General features: G+C 47.9%; 2 protein-coding genes across 2 annotated transcripts; one reads left to right on the top strand and one right to left on the bottom strand.

Moving 5' to 3' along the window:
* Positions 1-1,191: 1,191 nt before the first annotated feature.
* On the top strand, positions 1,192-6,302 carry slc15a1b (solute carrier family 15 member 1b). Its single transcript, XM_028393125.1, has 22 exons — positions 1,192-1,331; positions 1,417-1,445; positions 1,526-1,610; positions 1,688-1,829; positions 1,907-2,026; positions 2,112-2,211; positions 2,543-2,633; positions 2,710-2,793; positions 2,871-2,953; positions 3,020-3,106; positions 3,190-3,279; positions 3,353-3,397; positions 3,481-3,602; positions 3,685-3,766; positions 3,832-3,948; positions 4,026-4,166; positions 4,242-4,288; positions 4,367-4,474; positions 4,548-4,659; positions 4,733-4,870; positions 4,957-5,064; positions 5,578-6,302. Exons 1-22 carry the CDS (start codon positions 1,325-1,327, stop codon positions 5,833-5,835), a joined length of 2,196 nt encoding a protein of 731 aa, XP_028248926.1. The 5' UTR covers positions 1,192-1,324; the 3' UTR covers positions 5,836-6,302.
* A 703-nt stretch (positions 6,303-7,005) lies between these two features.
* Positions 7,006-12,604, bottom strand: stk24b (serine/threonine kinase 24b (STE20 homolog, yeast)). Its single transcript, XM_028393256.1, has 11 exons — positions 11,884-12,604; positions 10,732-10,962; positions 10,583-10,639; positions 10,251-10,359; positions 9,882-10,039; positions 9,613-9,798; positions 9,384-9,532; positions 9,178-9,301; positions 9,036-9,104; positions 8,820-8,956; positions 7,006-8,750 (listed from the first exon to the last, which is right to left on the bottom strand). Exons 1-11 carry the CDS (start codon positions 11,923-11,925, stop codon positions 8,711-8,713), a joined length of 1,302 nt encoding a protein of 433 aa, XP_028249057.1. The 5' UTR covers positions 11,926-12,604; the 3' UTR covers positions 7,006-8,710.
* Positions 12,605-12,691: the final 87 nt, after the last annotated feature.

Raw genomic sequence — 12,691 nt, forward strand, 5'->3', positions numbered from 1 at the left:
TTTGGTGTTTGTTTACTTAAAATACTGTACAACACTTCTGTCAGTAGCCTTATTAGCTAGCTGGGCTAGCAAACAACTTTGTAGTCCGAAGTAGTGAGAAGTAACCTCAATGTGACGCCATTTTCAAGGTAAGCTAGCCATCATGCTAATCGTGCTGTTTTTGTTTGTTTTAAATTAGCAAACATATTTTAAGCAGGTTTTATTAACTGTAAGAAATATTTTTAAGAGCATATTTAGTGAATATCTACATTTGTTTGAAAATGTCTAGTACATAATTGTCATGTTTTTGTACACTAGCTAACATTTCTGACTGATGGAACCACCTTTATTCACTAGTGTGTGTGTGTGTGTGTCAGAGTGAATAGGCCCTGTGGTGAGCTGCCCCACTCGCTGAAGAGAGAGAACCGGCGGGATGCTGACTCTGGTAAAAATAATAATAAAAACATCCCCACTGTGCCATGTGTCACGTAAAAGACCAGCAAATCCCACCTGTTATCACTGCTGCCCTCCCCTCACACACACACACACACAGACACACACAAACAAACACAGACACCTCGTCAGGGTGCTGCTTTACAGTCGTGTTATTGTGTCAGAGAGTCGGGGTGCTGAGCATCATGTGTCTGGTGTGAGTCCTACTCGTGTTTCATGGTGGTTTTTTATTGTTAATATTATACGTTTAACCCTTACATGTCTTTTGAGGAGTGATATTACTGTCTGCCTCTATTTCTTTGTACTATTTTCAGTCAAACTATTGCACCTTTTATTGCTCTGTTGTTATTGTGATGTTCCAGCTCATGTTTCCTCCACCTTCCCACAAACCCTGATCACACACGTACACGTAGATATGCTGATATGCACTTAATCACGTGTACACACACACACACACACACACACCCAGGAATTTGCACTTAAAAGTGAAAAGTTTTAATGTTATAACTTCAGTTTTATTTGACAGTGTGCGTGCATGTAGTCGTAAAATCTGAAACACATAAAAGAAAATGTTATATTTCGTCTGTTATCAGGCAAGACCCTCTGATTACACCTGGGTCATAACAATGAACTGACACACACACACAGTGGTGATAAGGGAGGGGATGTGCTTGATGCTGTGGGGGGGAAGTGCTGCTTGGTTCCACAGTCCAGCATGAGTGGGTGTTGCAGGGATGATGGGAGGTTACATAAGGAGCTGGTCGGGGCTCTGCTCAGTCTTCATGTTGTGGTTCCATACAGGGGTCACCACAGTCTCTGTCACTTTAATTTGCTAAAGGAGGATTCAGTTGGAGAGTTTGGAACCTGAAGTGGACACACACACACAGCAGCCATGGCAGGTGAGCCGCAGCCTTGTCTTATCTATTAGCTCGTAATTTATTTAAAAATCATGTAAAGTCTGACTTCTGATGCGTTTGTATGCAGACAAAGAGATGAAGAAGAAGCACAAAAGTGTGAGTGTAGCAGTCACACCTGTAGTATATGGTATTTAAATGTATTTATTAACCTCACATTAACCCTTTCCCTTGAACAGGCCACTGTGTGCGGCTACCCGATCAGCATCTTCTTCATTGTGGTCAATGAGTTCTGCGAGCGTTTCTCCTACTATGGGATGCGAGGTGAGTCTCTGGACCTCTCATGTTGCTTCATTAGAAACATGTGAAACATGTGAACCCGCCTCTGCTTCCTTGTGCAGCCGTGCTGGTGTTGTACTTTAAGTACTTCCTGCGGTGGGACGATGACTTCGCCACCACCATCTACCACACCTTCGTGGCTCTCTGCTACCTGACACCCATCCTGGGAGCCATCGTGGCCGACTCATGGCTCGGCAAGTTCAAGTGAGTTTCAGGCAGAACTAGAACATTTAAAATATATTATAAAACAAACCGATAATCTGCACCGTCCCTGTTTATAGGACGATCGTCTACCTGTCCATCGTCTACGCCGTGGGACAGATCGTCATGGCTGTGAGTGCGATCCATGACATCACAGACGCAAACAAGGACGGCACCCCCGACAACATGGCCTTCCACGTGTGAGCTGAACGCACTCGCATCTGTGCACACTGACAGGTGTGTGTTGTTGTCATAGTGACGTGTGTGTTGTGTTTAACCCCTCAGGGCTCTCTCCATGGTGGGTTTGATGCTCATCGCCCTGGGAACAGGAGGCATCAAACCCTGCGTGGCGGCCTTCGGTGGAGACCAGTTCGAAGACCATCAGGTTAGCCGTGGCTCGTTTTATTGACGTTAAACTGTTGCTTGTCATGCAGTAATGGAGCATGAGCACACACTCACACTTGAGAGCCGAGATAAAAGGTGGAAGGAAATGTTCCTGTGAACACTGACCCTCCACGTATCTACAGAAACACGCCTCGCTCAGCTATCAGTGCATCTACTCAGCACTTCTTCTATCTCTGTTTCATCCCGGCTAGTTGTTCATTAACTAATAACTGTAGGCACAGCTAAGTTTTTATTACGCTGGTCAAGGCCTGAGACAACGGTCATTCCATAATAACAATAATGGGTTATCATCCAGAGGTCTGTCTTAACAGGAGAAGCAGAGGAGCACCTTCTTCTCCATCTTCTACCTGTCCATCAACGCTGGCAGTCTGCTGTCCACGGTCATCACCCCCATCCTCAGAGGTAGACGATGATCACGCACACAACACGCACAACAGTGAAGAGGAAACAAACATGTTCATGTGTGTGTGTGTTCCAGCTCAGGAGTGTGGCATTCACACCAAGCAGAAGTGCTACCCGCTGGCCTTCGGTGTTCCCGCGGCTCTCATGGTGGTCGCTCTGAGTAAGGACTTCACTATAAGAAGCTGCACATAAACATGACAGCGTATAATATGTATATATATGTGTGTGTGTGTGTAGTTGTGTTCATCGTTGGCAGTGGTATGTACAACAAGACGGCCCCTCAAGGCAACATCATGGTGAAAGTCTGCAGGTGCATCGGGGTGAGTTCCTCCACAGCAGCCTCAGGGTCTGAGCCGGACCTGTTCTAAACCTGCTTCTGTCCTCAGTTTGCCATCAAGAACCGCTTCAGGCATCGGTCCAGTAGGTACCCAAAGAGAGAGCACTGGATGGACTGGGCTGAGGAGAAGTACGATGTAAGAGTAGGATCCATACACACACACACAGACACACACCAACACACACAGCACTAACAGAGGATTGACTGTGTTCTGTGCAGAAACTGCTCATCGCTCAGGTGAAGATGGTGGTGAAGGTGCTGTTCCTCTACATCCCTCTGCCCATGTTCTGGGCTCTGTTCGACCAGCAGGTGTGGATGTGTGTGTGTTTAAGTTCCCGCTTCTTCCAAACTGTCTCTAAACACCTCGCCTCCTCCTCCTCAGGGCTCCAGGTGGACGCTCCAGGCGACGACCATGAACGGCGACTTTGTGAGTGTTTTTACCGCCACGCTCTGCAAAACACTGCCGTTCATGTCTTTAAATCCATCTTCCTCTTCTTTTTCTTTTTGCAGGGGCTTCTTACGATCCAGCCCGATCAGATGCAGACCGTCAACCCCATCCTGATCCTGGCCTTGGTGCCGATCATGGACAGCATCGTTTACCCACTTATCTCCAAATGCAAGCTGAACTTCACGTGAGTTCCTTTTTCCTTCTTCTCTTACAAACAGGACCTCCTGTGCATTGTGTGTGTGTTGTGTGTGTGTGTTGCGGTGCAGCCCCTTGAAGAGGATGACTGTGGGGATGTTCCTCGCTGCCCTGGCTTTTGTTGCTGCAGCCCTGGTCCAGCTGCAGATCGAGGTGAGTATAACCACACAAAAACACACACATCAGCACACATGGATCTCACTCCGCTCCTCCTCTAGACCACGCTTCCCAAGTTCCCGTCTGAAGCCACCAGCCAGGCAAAGTTCATCAACATGCTGGACCAGCCGCTGCACATCGAGGCCGGGACCAACAAGTTCATTCTGGAGCCGTACACGGTACTGGAGCCGCCTCGCCGTCGCTGCATGTCCCTCAGTCACTGTGTACACAGACGTGTTGATGTCTTCTCCTACAGGCCACTGAGGACTACCTGAACTTTGATGACCCATTTAATCTGAAACTGGGCTCCAATGACACCGAGCTCGTCAGCTTAGCAGACGGCACTCGGAACACCATCCCCATTATCCAGGACGGGGCCCAACCCAGGTCTCTGAAGGTGAGCGTACCTGCCAGGAGCTGAAAACATCAAGTGTTCATCAGTCCTCTGATATCAGACTCTTTCTGTCTGCAGTTCAGGGATGTCACAGCCAAACCGGAGCAGGGAGCTAATGCTATCAGGTGAGTTTAACCCGTGCGACCCTTCTTAAGTCATCTTCTGTCTGTCGGCCTAACGTGTCTAAACTTGTTCCTCCTCAGGTTCTTCAACAGCTTGGACTCAGTTTTGAATGTGACCGTGCGAGGACTGGAGTTAACGGGCATCGTTAACAACAACATGTCTGAATACGTGAATGTGCCGCAGGGAGAGTGAGTCCGACGCGTCAGTCAGCGTGTTCTGAAGAAGGTGCTTCTTTGCTCTAACTTGTGGTTTTCTCCTCAGGTCCAAGGTTTTCATCACTAACGGTGTAGAAGTGTGCGAGTACAGTCTGACGCTGGGCTTCGGCAGCTCCTACACCTACATCATCCCGCCGTCCTTCAGATTTACACAAAACGTAACCCATGGACACATTTATTCACAGTTTTTTGTTGTTGTTATGAGGTGTGACGCGGCTTTTTGTGCTGCAGTGTGGAGACAGCATCGGCTCAGTGACGGACATCAGCCCCAACTCCATCCACATGGCCTGGCAGATTCCTCAGTACTTCCTCATGACCTCAGGAGAGGTCGTCTTCTCTGTCACCGGCCTGGAGTTCTCTTACTCCCAGGTAGAGGGCGCTCTCTCCTTCTATATTTCACCACATGGCTACAAGCACAAACAATCACAACAGTGCATGTGTTCTGTTTAATCCAGGCGCCCAGCAACATGAAGTCTGTGCTGCAGGCCGGCTGGCTGCTGACTGTGGCGGTGGGTAACATCATCGTGCTCATCGTGGCCGAGGCTGCAACGCTGCCGGATCAGGTAAGTCCTGTCTGACTTTTATAGACCTTCATATACTGAATAAAGATGGCTGAATCTGTGAGATCACCTCCACTCATCGCCATTTTAGCACCAGAGTTCTCTTAATCCAGGAAGCAAGCAGGAAGCTTGTAATCTAACATGGCGCGTGTCCTGTCAGAGCAGCCGCCCCCTTAATTTTACAAACTTTAACCCTTTTTAAAAGTTAAACAGGTGAGTCGTGCTTGTTAAGTCTTTGGGGAGGGTGCCTCTAGTGGCCACTTTAGAAACTACAGTTTCTCTCATTTATATCTGCTATATTTAGCTTAGCTTAGATTAGCATAAGAGTTGACATCAAGGGGAAGTAGCTAGCCTAGTAAAATATGCTCCTAACTTCTTAGTTATTGTTACATGTATGCTAAGCTAATGCTAATTAGCTAACTCTCTAGCTTCTAGCAAGAAAGCTGCTGTGTCCCAAAATATCAAACACCCCTGTGAGCTCCAGATGAACTCTCTGTGCCTCTCTCTCCTCCTCAGTGGGCCGAGTACATCCTGTTCGCCTCGCTGCTGGTGTTAGTGTGCATCGTCTTCGCCGTCATGGCCTATTTCTACACCTACACCGAACCTGCGAAGATAGAGGCCCAGTTCGCCCACATGGAGCCCGAAGACAAGGAGGAGAAGAAGAGGAAGAGTTTGGAGATGGGCTGGAAGGATTCTATGGAGCCACGCTCTGAGAAAAGGAGGAGTTCGGATTCCAGCTCCGACGAGGAGGGTCGCACCCAAACCAAGATGTAGAACCAGAACCAAGACCCTGTTTTCTCTCTTTTTTGTGTACGGATACTGCTGTGTCATCCTTATGCCGTTGGCTGGACATGAAGTGGTTAAAAGTGAAGGGAAGATGGTGCTGAATGGAAAGAAGCACACGAGTAGGGCTTGGATGGTTGAGCTCTTAGCGGACAGTGTTAGTGAAGGATTGTGGCAGGGGTAATTCAGACCTCCATCATCCACATGTTTAGAGGTTACTCAGGTAATTCAGTTCCCTTTTTATTCATTTCTGCTTTTGCACTGTGTATCCTCCTGATTTGTTTATTTAATTACAAACCATTCCAATATTATTTATTCCCAAGCACAGTGTTTCCTCTATTGTAATATATTGTGACTGTTTCATATATATTTGACATTTACACCCACTCAAAAAAGATCATCAGTCAGATTTTATCATGGAGAACTCCCAGATTCAATAAAACACACAGGCTGCCAGACGTCTGTCTGAGGTGTGCTTTCATTACCTGTGCATCGGCCTTATTTTGAATCACAGTTTACATTCATGGAATTATGTCATTTGTAGTTAAATATGCATTAAAAAACTTTTTTTCCTCGGAGAATACAATGACTGAAGGGCTACGGAGGAGGATTGGGGCCACTGAAAAAATAAAAAAAACTGTCATGACAGAAAAAAATTTATTCTGACTTCTCAGAATTCTGAGATTAAAGTCAGAATGCTGAGATTAAAGTCAGAATGCTGAGATTAAAGTCAGAATGCTGAGATTAAAGTCAGATTTCTGAGATTAAAGTTAGAATTCTGAGATTAAAGTCAGAATGCTGATTAAAGTCAGAATGCTGAGATTAAAATCAGAATTCTGAGATTAAAGTTAGAATTCTGAGATTAAAGTTAGAATTCTGAGAAAAAAGTCAGAATAAAATTTTTTCTGTTCTTCCGTAAAGGGCTGATTGTGAGATTGTTACAGTTAAAATTTGCATTTAATCCCGACCACTTCCTGGTCTGTTTTTCATATTTTCAGTCAGCGTGGGTTCACTCCTGCTCCTCTGTGGGAACAATACAATCAAACCTATAAGTACAAAGAGCTCACAGTTAAATTACTGTAATTGTAGACTTTTAATAGGATTTAAAATTAAAACAAATCCCCTCTGACTGCAGAAAACAAGACGTGCGGGACGCCCGGCTCTCAGTTAGCATTAGATCTTTATTTCTCATGTCACTTTAGAAGCTTACATTGAACTCGGGAATTCTCAAATGACACAAGCAAAGATTATATACAGTACTATAAACTGTCAGCTATGATAAAGGAGACCAAATGTACATGTTTTGTAGTTATTTCCGTAGCATACGTTGTTTTTTTGTAAGGTATAGATATTTTTTTTGCCCATATCCATAAAGCATTCCATCTCTTTGCAGTTATAAAAATATCAGATATTTCTTTCGATCCCTGTGTTGAACAAGTGCGTCTTGATGCAACTCCTCAACATTATTGCTGCATTAGCACAGTAGTAAATTCTGGAACTCTTAAAGTAAACATATATATAGTAAAACATGGCTATTAGCATTTTTCCGTCTGTTTTTGTTTCTTTTAAATACTCGACACACTTTCAAAGTGCAAAAAACTGATCTGAAAATTAGAAGAAAAAAAAAAAGGTGCAAATCAAACTAACAAATATCTGGTGAAAGCATAAAAGAGAGGACATGGCACTTCTATAGCACTGTGTGTGTGTGTGTGTGTGTGTGAGGATAAGAAGGATGGATTCTGCAGCTTGGCTTGTCCTTAAGTTAATTTGGCTGACATCGTGATGCGATTGATTGCCTCCTGTGGTCCTCCTCCTCCTCACTTCAGCCGAGGAAAGAAAAAATAATACTTCACATGATAACAGCTTTGTAATCGTCCTCTACCTTCACTCTCGCCCTACACGGTTAAAAAGTTTTCTCCTCTTTGACTACAAAAACAAAGAAACAGCTTCTAAACAAAGTCCGCTTAGTATCAGTTAGTGGGATGATTCAGCAGGTGATTGAAATGATGAATGGAAGATTGAACACTGACGTTTTTTTCTGTTTGAGTCAAAAGAAAAAGGTTGAAAAAAAAAAGTGATGAAATGCCGGAACGCAGACGCGTGTATCTGGAGAAGGCAAGGCATTTCCTGTTCTGCAGGAACTTTAAATACTTTTTAAACACCAGTATCTACAAAATGCGGCGTGACCATTTTGTACACAGTGATTCATTTCCCGCAATGATAACTTGTAATCATGTACAGCATGGCGACGGCGACACCCCCCCCCCCCCTGCCTCAAAGTCCACTTAAAGCACTTTACCTGAGGTTTCATTAAGAATGCTGCAGTTTGCCTAAACAGGGAGTCTGACACTCACACTCACATGTGCCAACACACACACACACACACACACAGGCTCTCACACACACCAGGATAATATCCCTGCAGGTTCATCAAGCATGCTTTCAGAGGCTCTGGGTATATGACGCCTGCATTAACAGAGAGGAGGGCGGCTGAAGTCTTGGCGTGGATTCTGGGGGGAGATTTTCAGCTCCAAGCAAATTCCGTGTGGAGGCTCTGCTGCGTGAGGCGGGAAGAGTCCTGCAGGTACAGAGACCAGAGAGTCCGGCTTGGCCTTTTCAGCAGGCTCCTCTCATTTGAAGAGCTCCTCCAGAGTTTCTCCTCCAGAGTTTCTCCTCCAGAGTTTCTTTTATTATATTTTTTTTTTACAGGCAAGGTGAGCACCTCCACACGCGGGAGGTCAAATACGGTCAGCTGGTATTGAATGACTTGACCCCTGACTTTTAACCCTCTGACCTGGCTGTGGCGTAGGTGGGGTGGGGGTGGTGGGGGGTGTGGGAGAGCAAGGCTGGGGCAGAGAGCCAGTCACTAGGGGGAGGAGGTGGAGGACGTCCTGCCTGTGGAGAAACTGGAGGAAGAAGAAGGGATCAGATTCATATGCTGTCGTCGTCTTTTAGTCTTTACAGGTCTCGGTTACCTCTGGAGCCGGTGCACCATGTGGGCCACCAGGGAGTCGGAGATGCCGGGATAGGCCTCCTCAGCCAGCAGGATGGCCTCCCTCAGCTCGTCCAGGACCATGGGGTTCCCGTTCACCTGCTCCTGCCGTGCCTTTAGCTGTGACGACCCAGAGATTCGGTTACTTCCACTGACTTCCATGAGTGAGACTGTTTAGTGTGAGGATCCAGCTCCTTACCTCAGCTAATGCAGGAGAGATGACCGTGGCCAGGCTCTGTGAATAAGGCCTCTTTGGAATGTCTTTTGTCTGTGGAAGCACAGAGAGACATGAGAACGGAGGACGGCGTTGTGTTAGAAGCGGCGATCCGCGGCCGGCTCACCTGGTCTGTCGCCCCCGCCTGTCCCTCCCCGTTCTGCAGCTTTTTGGGGTCCTTCTCTCGGATGGTGAAGATCCAGTCGTCGCTGCCGAAGTCATTCCCGCCTGACGCTTGGCCGTCCTGCTCTCTGATTGGACACATATTAAAGAGGCATGAGTGATGCAGTCATGTTCGCTCACAGTAAATGTGCAGAGCGCAGAGGAACGTACGAGTCCGACTCATCAGAACTAGACTCTGTGGTTCTGGACTGCTCTGCCTTCCACCTCTTGTACTTGTCCACCAGCTCGGTCAGGTAGGACGTCTTTTTCGCATGGCGGACAATCAGTTTATGCTTCAGCAGCTCTTTGGCAGTCGGCCTCTGTGGAAAGGAAGAGAAGAAGAAGATGAGGCGGTCTGGAGAACGTCCGCAGAAACAGAAACCGCCTCTGAAACACTCACAAAACTGGGCTCCTTGTTGAGGCAGGCCTCCACGAACTCCTTCAGCGGCTTGCTGTAGTTCCCCTCCAGCGTGGGCGGGTTGTTCTTTGGGATGAGGAATAAAACCTTCATGGGGTGGAGCTCCGAGTGGGGCGGCTCGCCTTTCGCCAGCTCGATAGCGGTGATGCCCAGAGACCAGATGTCCGCCTGGAACGCACGACAGTCAGAGGCTGTGCGCAGTAACACAGACGCTGCCCACATCTCAGCACCAGTGTGTGTTCTGCACTCACCTTGGAGTCGTAGGCCGACTGCTTGATGACCTCGGGGGCCATCCAGAAAGGCGTGCCCACAAAGGTGTTGCGTTTTATCTGGGTGTCGGTGAGCTGGCCGGCCACGCCGAAATCCGCCAGCTTCACCTCCCCCTGCTCAGACAGCAGCACGTTGGCGGCTGCGTGGAGACGGACAGAGCAGAGCTTTTTATCTCCATCACCAATTCATTAAGTAGAGAGGGAGAAGCTGTCAGGAGCCTTTTAGCAAGCCGCTGAAACACAGACTGTGTAATAAACGAAGCCCTAAGAGGACGTCAATACCAGTAACATGCTATGTGATGCTGCCTTTTAGTCGGCGGGTCTTCTAACAGTGCTCAGAGTCAGTCTTACCTTTGATATCCCTGTGGATCTTCTTCTCAGAGTGCAGGTACTCCAAGCCCTTGAGGATCTCTCGCAGGATTGTGGCGATCTGGGTCTCATCCAGAGCGCCGGGCTCCATCTTTGAAAAGAAAACAAACAGGAATGATGGTGGTACCAGAGAGTTTTGGTCGTAGTTTGAGGAGACGTAGGTCTGTGACAGCCCACATGAGCACAGACAGAAGTCTGTGGGAGCTGCTGCAGCCTTTTAACACATTTCTGAATTGTTGCTGTGAAGAGTGAAAATGTGTAATTGTCTGAATGTCTCCTCTGTGTTCTCTCACTGCAGGAAATGTTGGACTTACCAAATCTAAGGCCGATCCTCCACCTAAATACTCCATGATGATCCACAGCTTCGTGTCCTGAAGGGGCGGAGCCAGAGGAGAAGCTGGTTATCAGGGTGCCATCGTAAAAAACACGTGACGCCCCACAGCACACAGCGGCTGCTGCTCACCTTCAGGTACGAGCCGTAGTACTTGGTGATGAAGGGGCTGTCGCACTGGCTCAGCACGGTGATCTCCTGCTGGATGTCTTCTATCTCGTCCTCGGCCTCCTCCAGGTCTATGATCTTAATGGCCACCACCTTCTGCGTGCGATTGTCGATGCCTTTAAACACCTCGCCGAACGAGCCCTTGCCGATGCGCTCCAGCTTGGTGAACAGCTCCTCCGGGTCCGCTTTGGCGTTCTGGCGGGGGACAAAGCAGGGGAGGAAAGGGAAGGAGGAAGGTTCAAAGAAACAAAGGAGTGTGAAAAGAAACACCAGCAGGGTGCCACTCTTACAGGACACATTAATTCACTCACTGCAACACCTAGTGTGTGTGTACACAGAACCACACTGGAGCATTAAAGGGAACGTGTTCACCTGTATTTATACCCTCTTTTTTCATTTTCTGCAGATTACAAGCTGCATTTGTGTCACTGCTGAGATGCAGTGATGAAAACATCAAATTACTTTACTGCCAAAAAAGATGATGCAACGGTAAGACATCATTATAACACACACACACACACACACACACAAGGAAAGACAAATCAGGCCGACAGACCTCTGAAAGTGTTCTGCTGTGAGATAAAAGCTGTTTCCAGCCTTTTTTGGAGTGAAACGCTGCAGGAAGTGAACTAAAATGACTGAACTCTCCAGAGGCTGTTATGTGGAAAACACAAGAGCAGGCGCTGACGGAAACAACTTCCTTTTATGACCTTTTTTTCCAATATGTCCAGGAGACATTTTTATAAGAACAGGTGCACATTTATGATCAATAACAATAACAATCGTTTGGGTTTACATCAGGAGTAGTTAGCTCCTCCAGTTCTCCACCCAACACACAGCTAAAGATAGCATGGGTCTGCACAGGGGAGCTCTGTCCACTTCAAGTGACAGCTGGAATGTCGGAATTCTGAGCTATGGAAAATAATCTTCGCTGTGAGAGTGTGTTTAGGTCGTGTTGTGTTTTATCTCTGCTTTTTTTAACAGCCAGGAGTGTTATGATCCGGTGCATCGAGGTTAATCTGAGTCTAAGTGTTCCCTGTGTGGGTGCAGAGCTCAGCGGGGAGTCAAGATGTGAACATTCTGTCCTGACAGTCTACACATCCACACTCAGCGTACCTGCATCCCCGGGAGGTTTCCCTGGACGGGTGAGTGGGCCATGGTGGTGCTGATCGGATCAGACTTCTGTTTACAGCCCCGGCTGTGATACCGTCACCGTCCCACAGCGATCCTGCGGGACACCTGGTTCACCCAGGTCCGCCAAGGGTGTCAGAAAGCGTCTTTTCCACACAGACACACAGCTGTACACAAGCCCCGAGTCAGCCAACACAGCTGAGCGAGCCGACAGACATCTGCTAACGCTAGCTCTGAAGCTGCAAACAAGAAATCCGCAACGTTAGCGAGCTAGCCAGCGGGCTAACCGTCAGAGCCGCTGCGCTCAACCAGCCGCTGCTCGTTCGGGGACGTTACGCCGCTGCAGCGGACTTTACTTCAACGCAATAACAACTATTGAAGTCAAAATGACCCAAACTGTCATTTTCTCAAAGCGCTCCCCTCTAGCGGTGATGTCAGCTAGCTAGCATGGTTAGCGGGTTAGCTCACTAGCCAACGCAGACGACCTGACAAACGTTCCGTCAGCGAGAAGCAGCACAATCCGTCCGCAGGGGGAGAAAATGGCACCCGCAGGACGGACCCTGGAACAGAACCGGCCTCTGGATCCGCACTGACTTGTCCTCGGCGGCTCTACAGGTTTTGCATCCGCGGCAACGGTAGCTCGCCAGTGTTTTTGTTTCCTCCCTCACTTTCGTCCTGTACTCTCGGCCATCTTGTCGGTGCTGTGACGCCTGGCTGGGCGGATCCGGATCCGGATCAGCAGCCACATCCTGACTACCCTCCCACCCACACACACACACACACACACACACAC

Source organism: Parambassis ranga, chromosome 2, assembly GCF_900634625.1.
Source record: "Parambassis ranga chromosome 2, fParRan2.1, whole genome shotgun sequence".
In the NCBI taxonomy this organism is placed as follows: domain Eukaryota; kingdom Metazoa; phylum Chordata; class Actinopteri; family Ambassidae; genus Parambassis; species Parambassis ranga.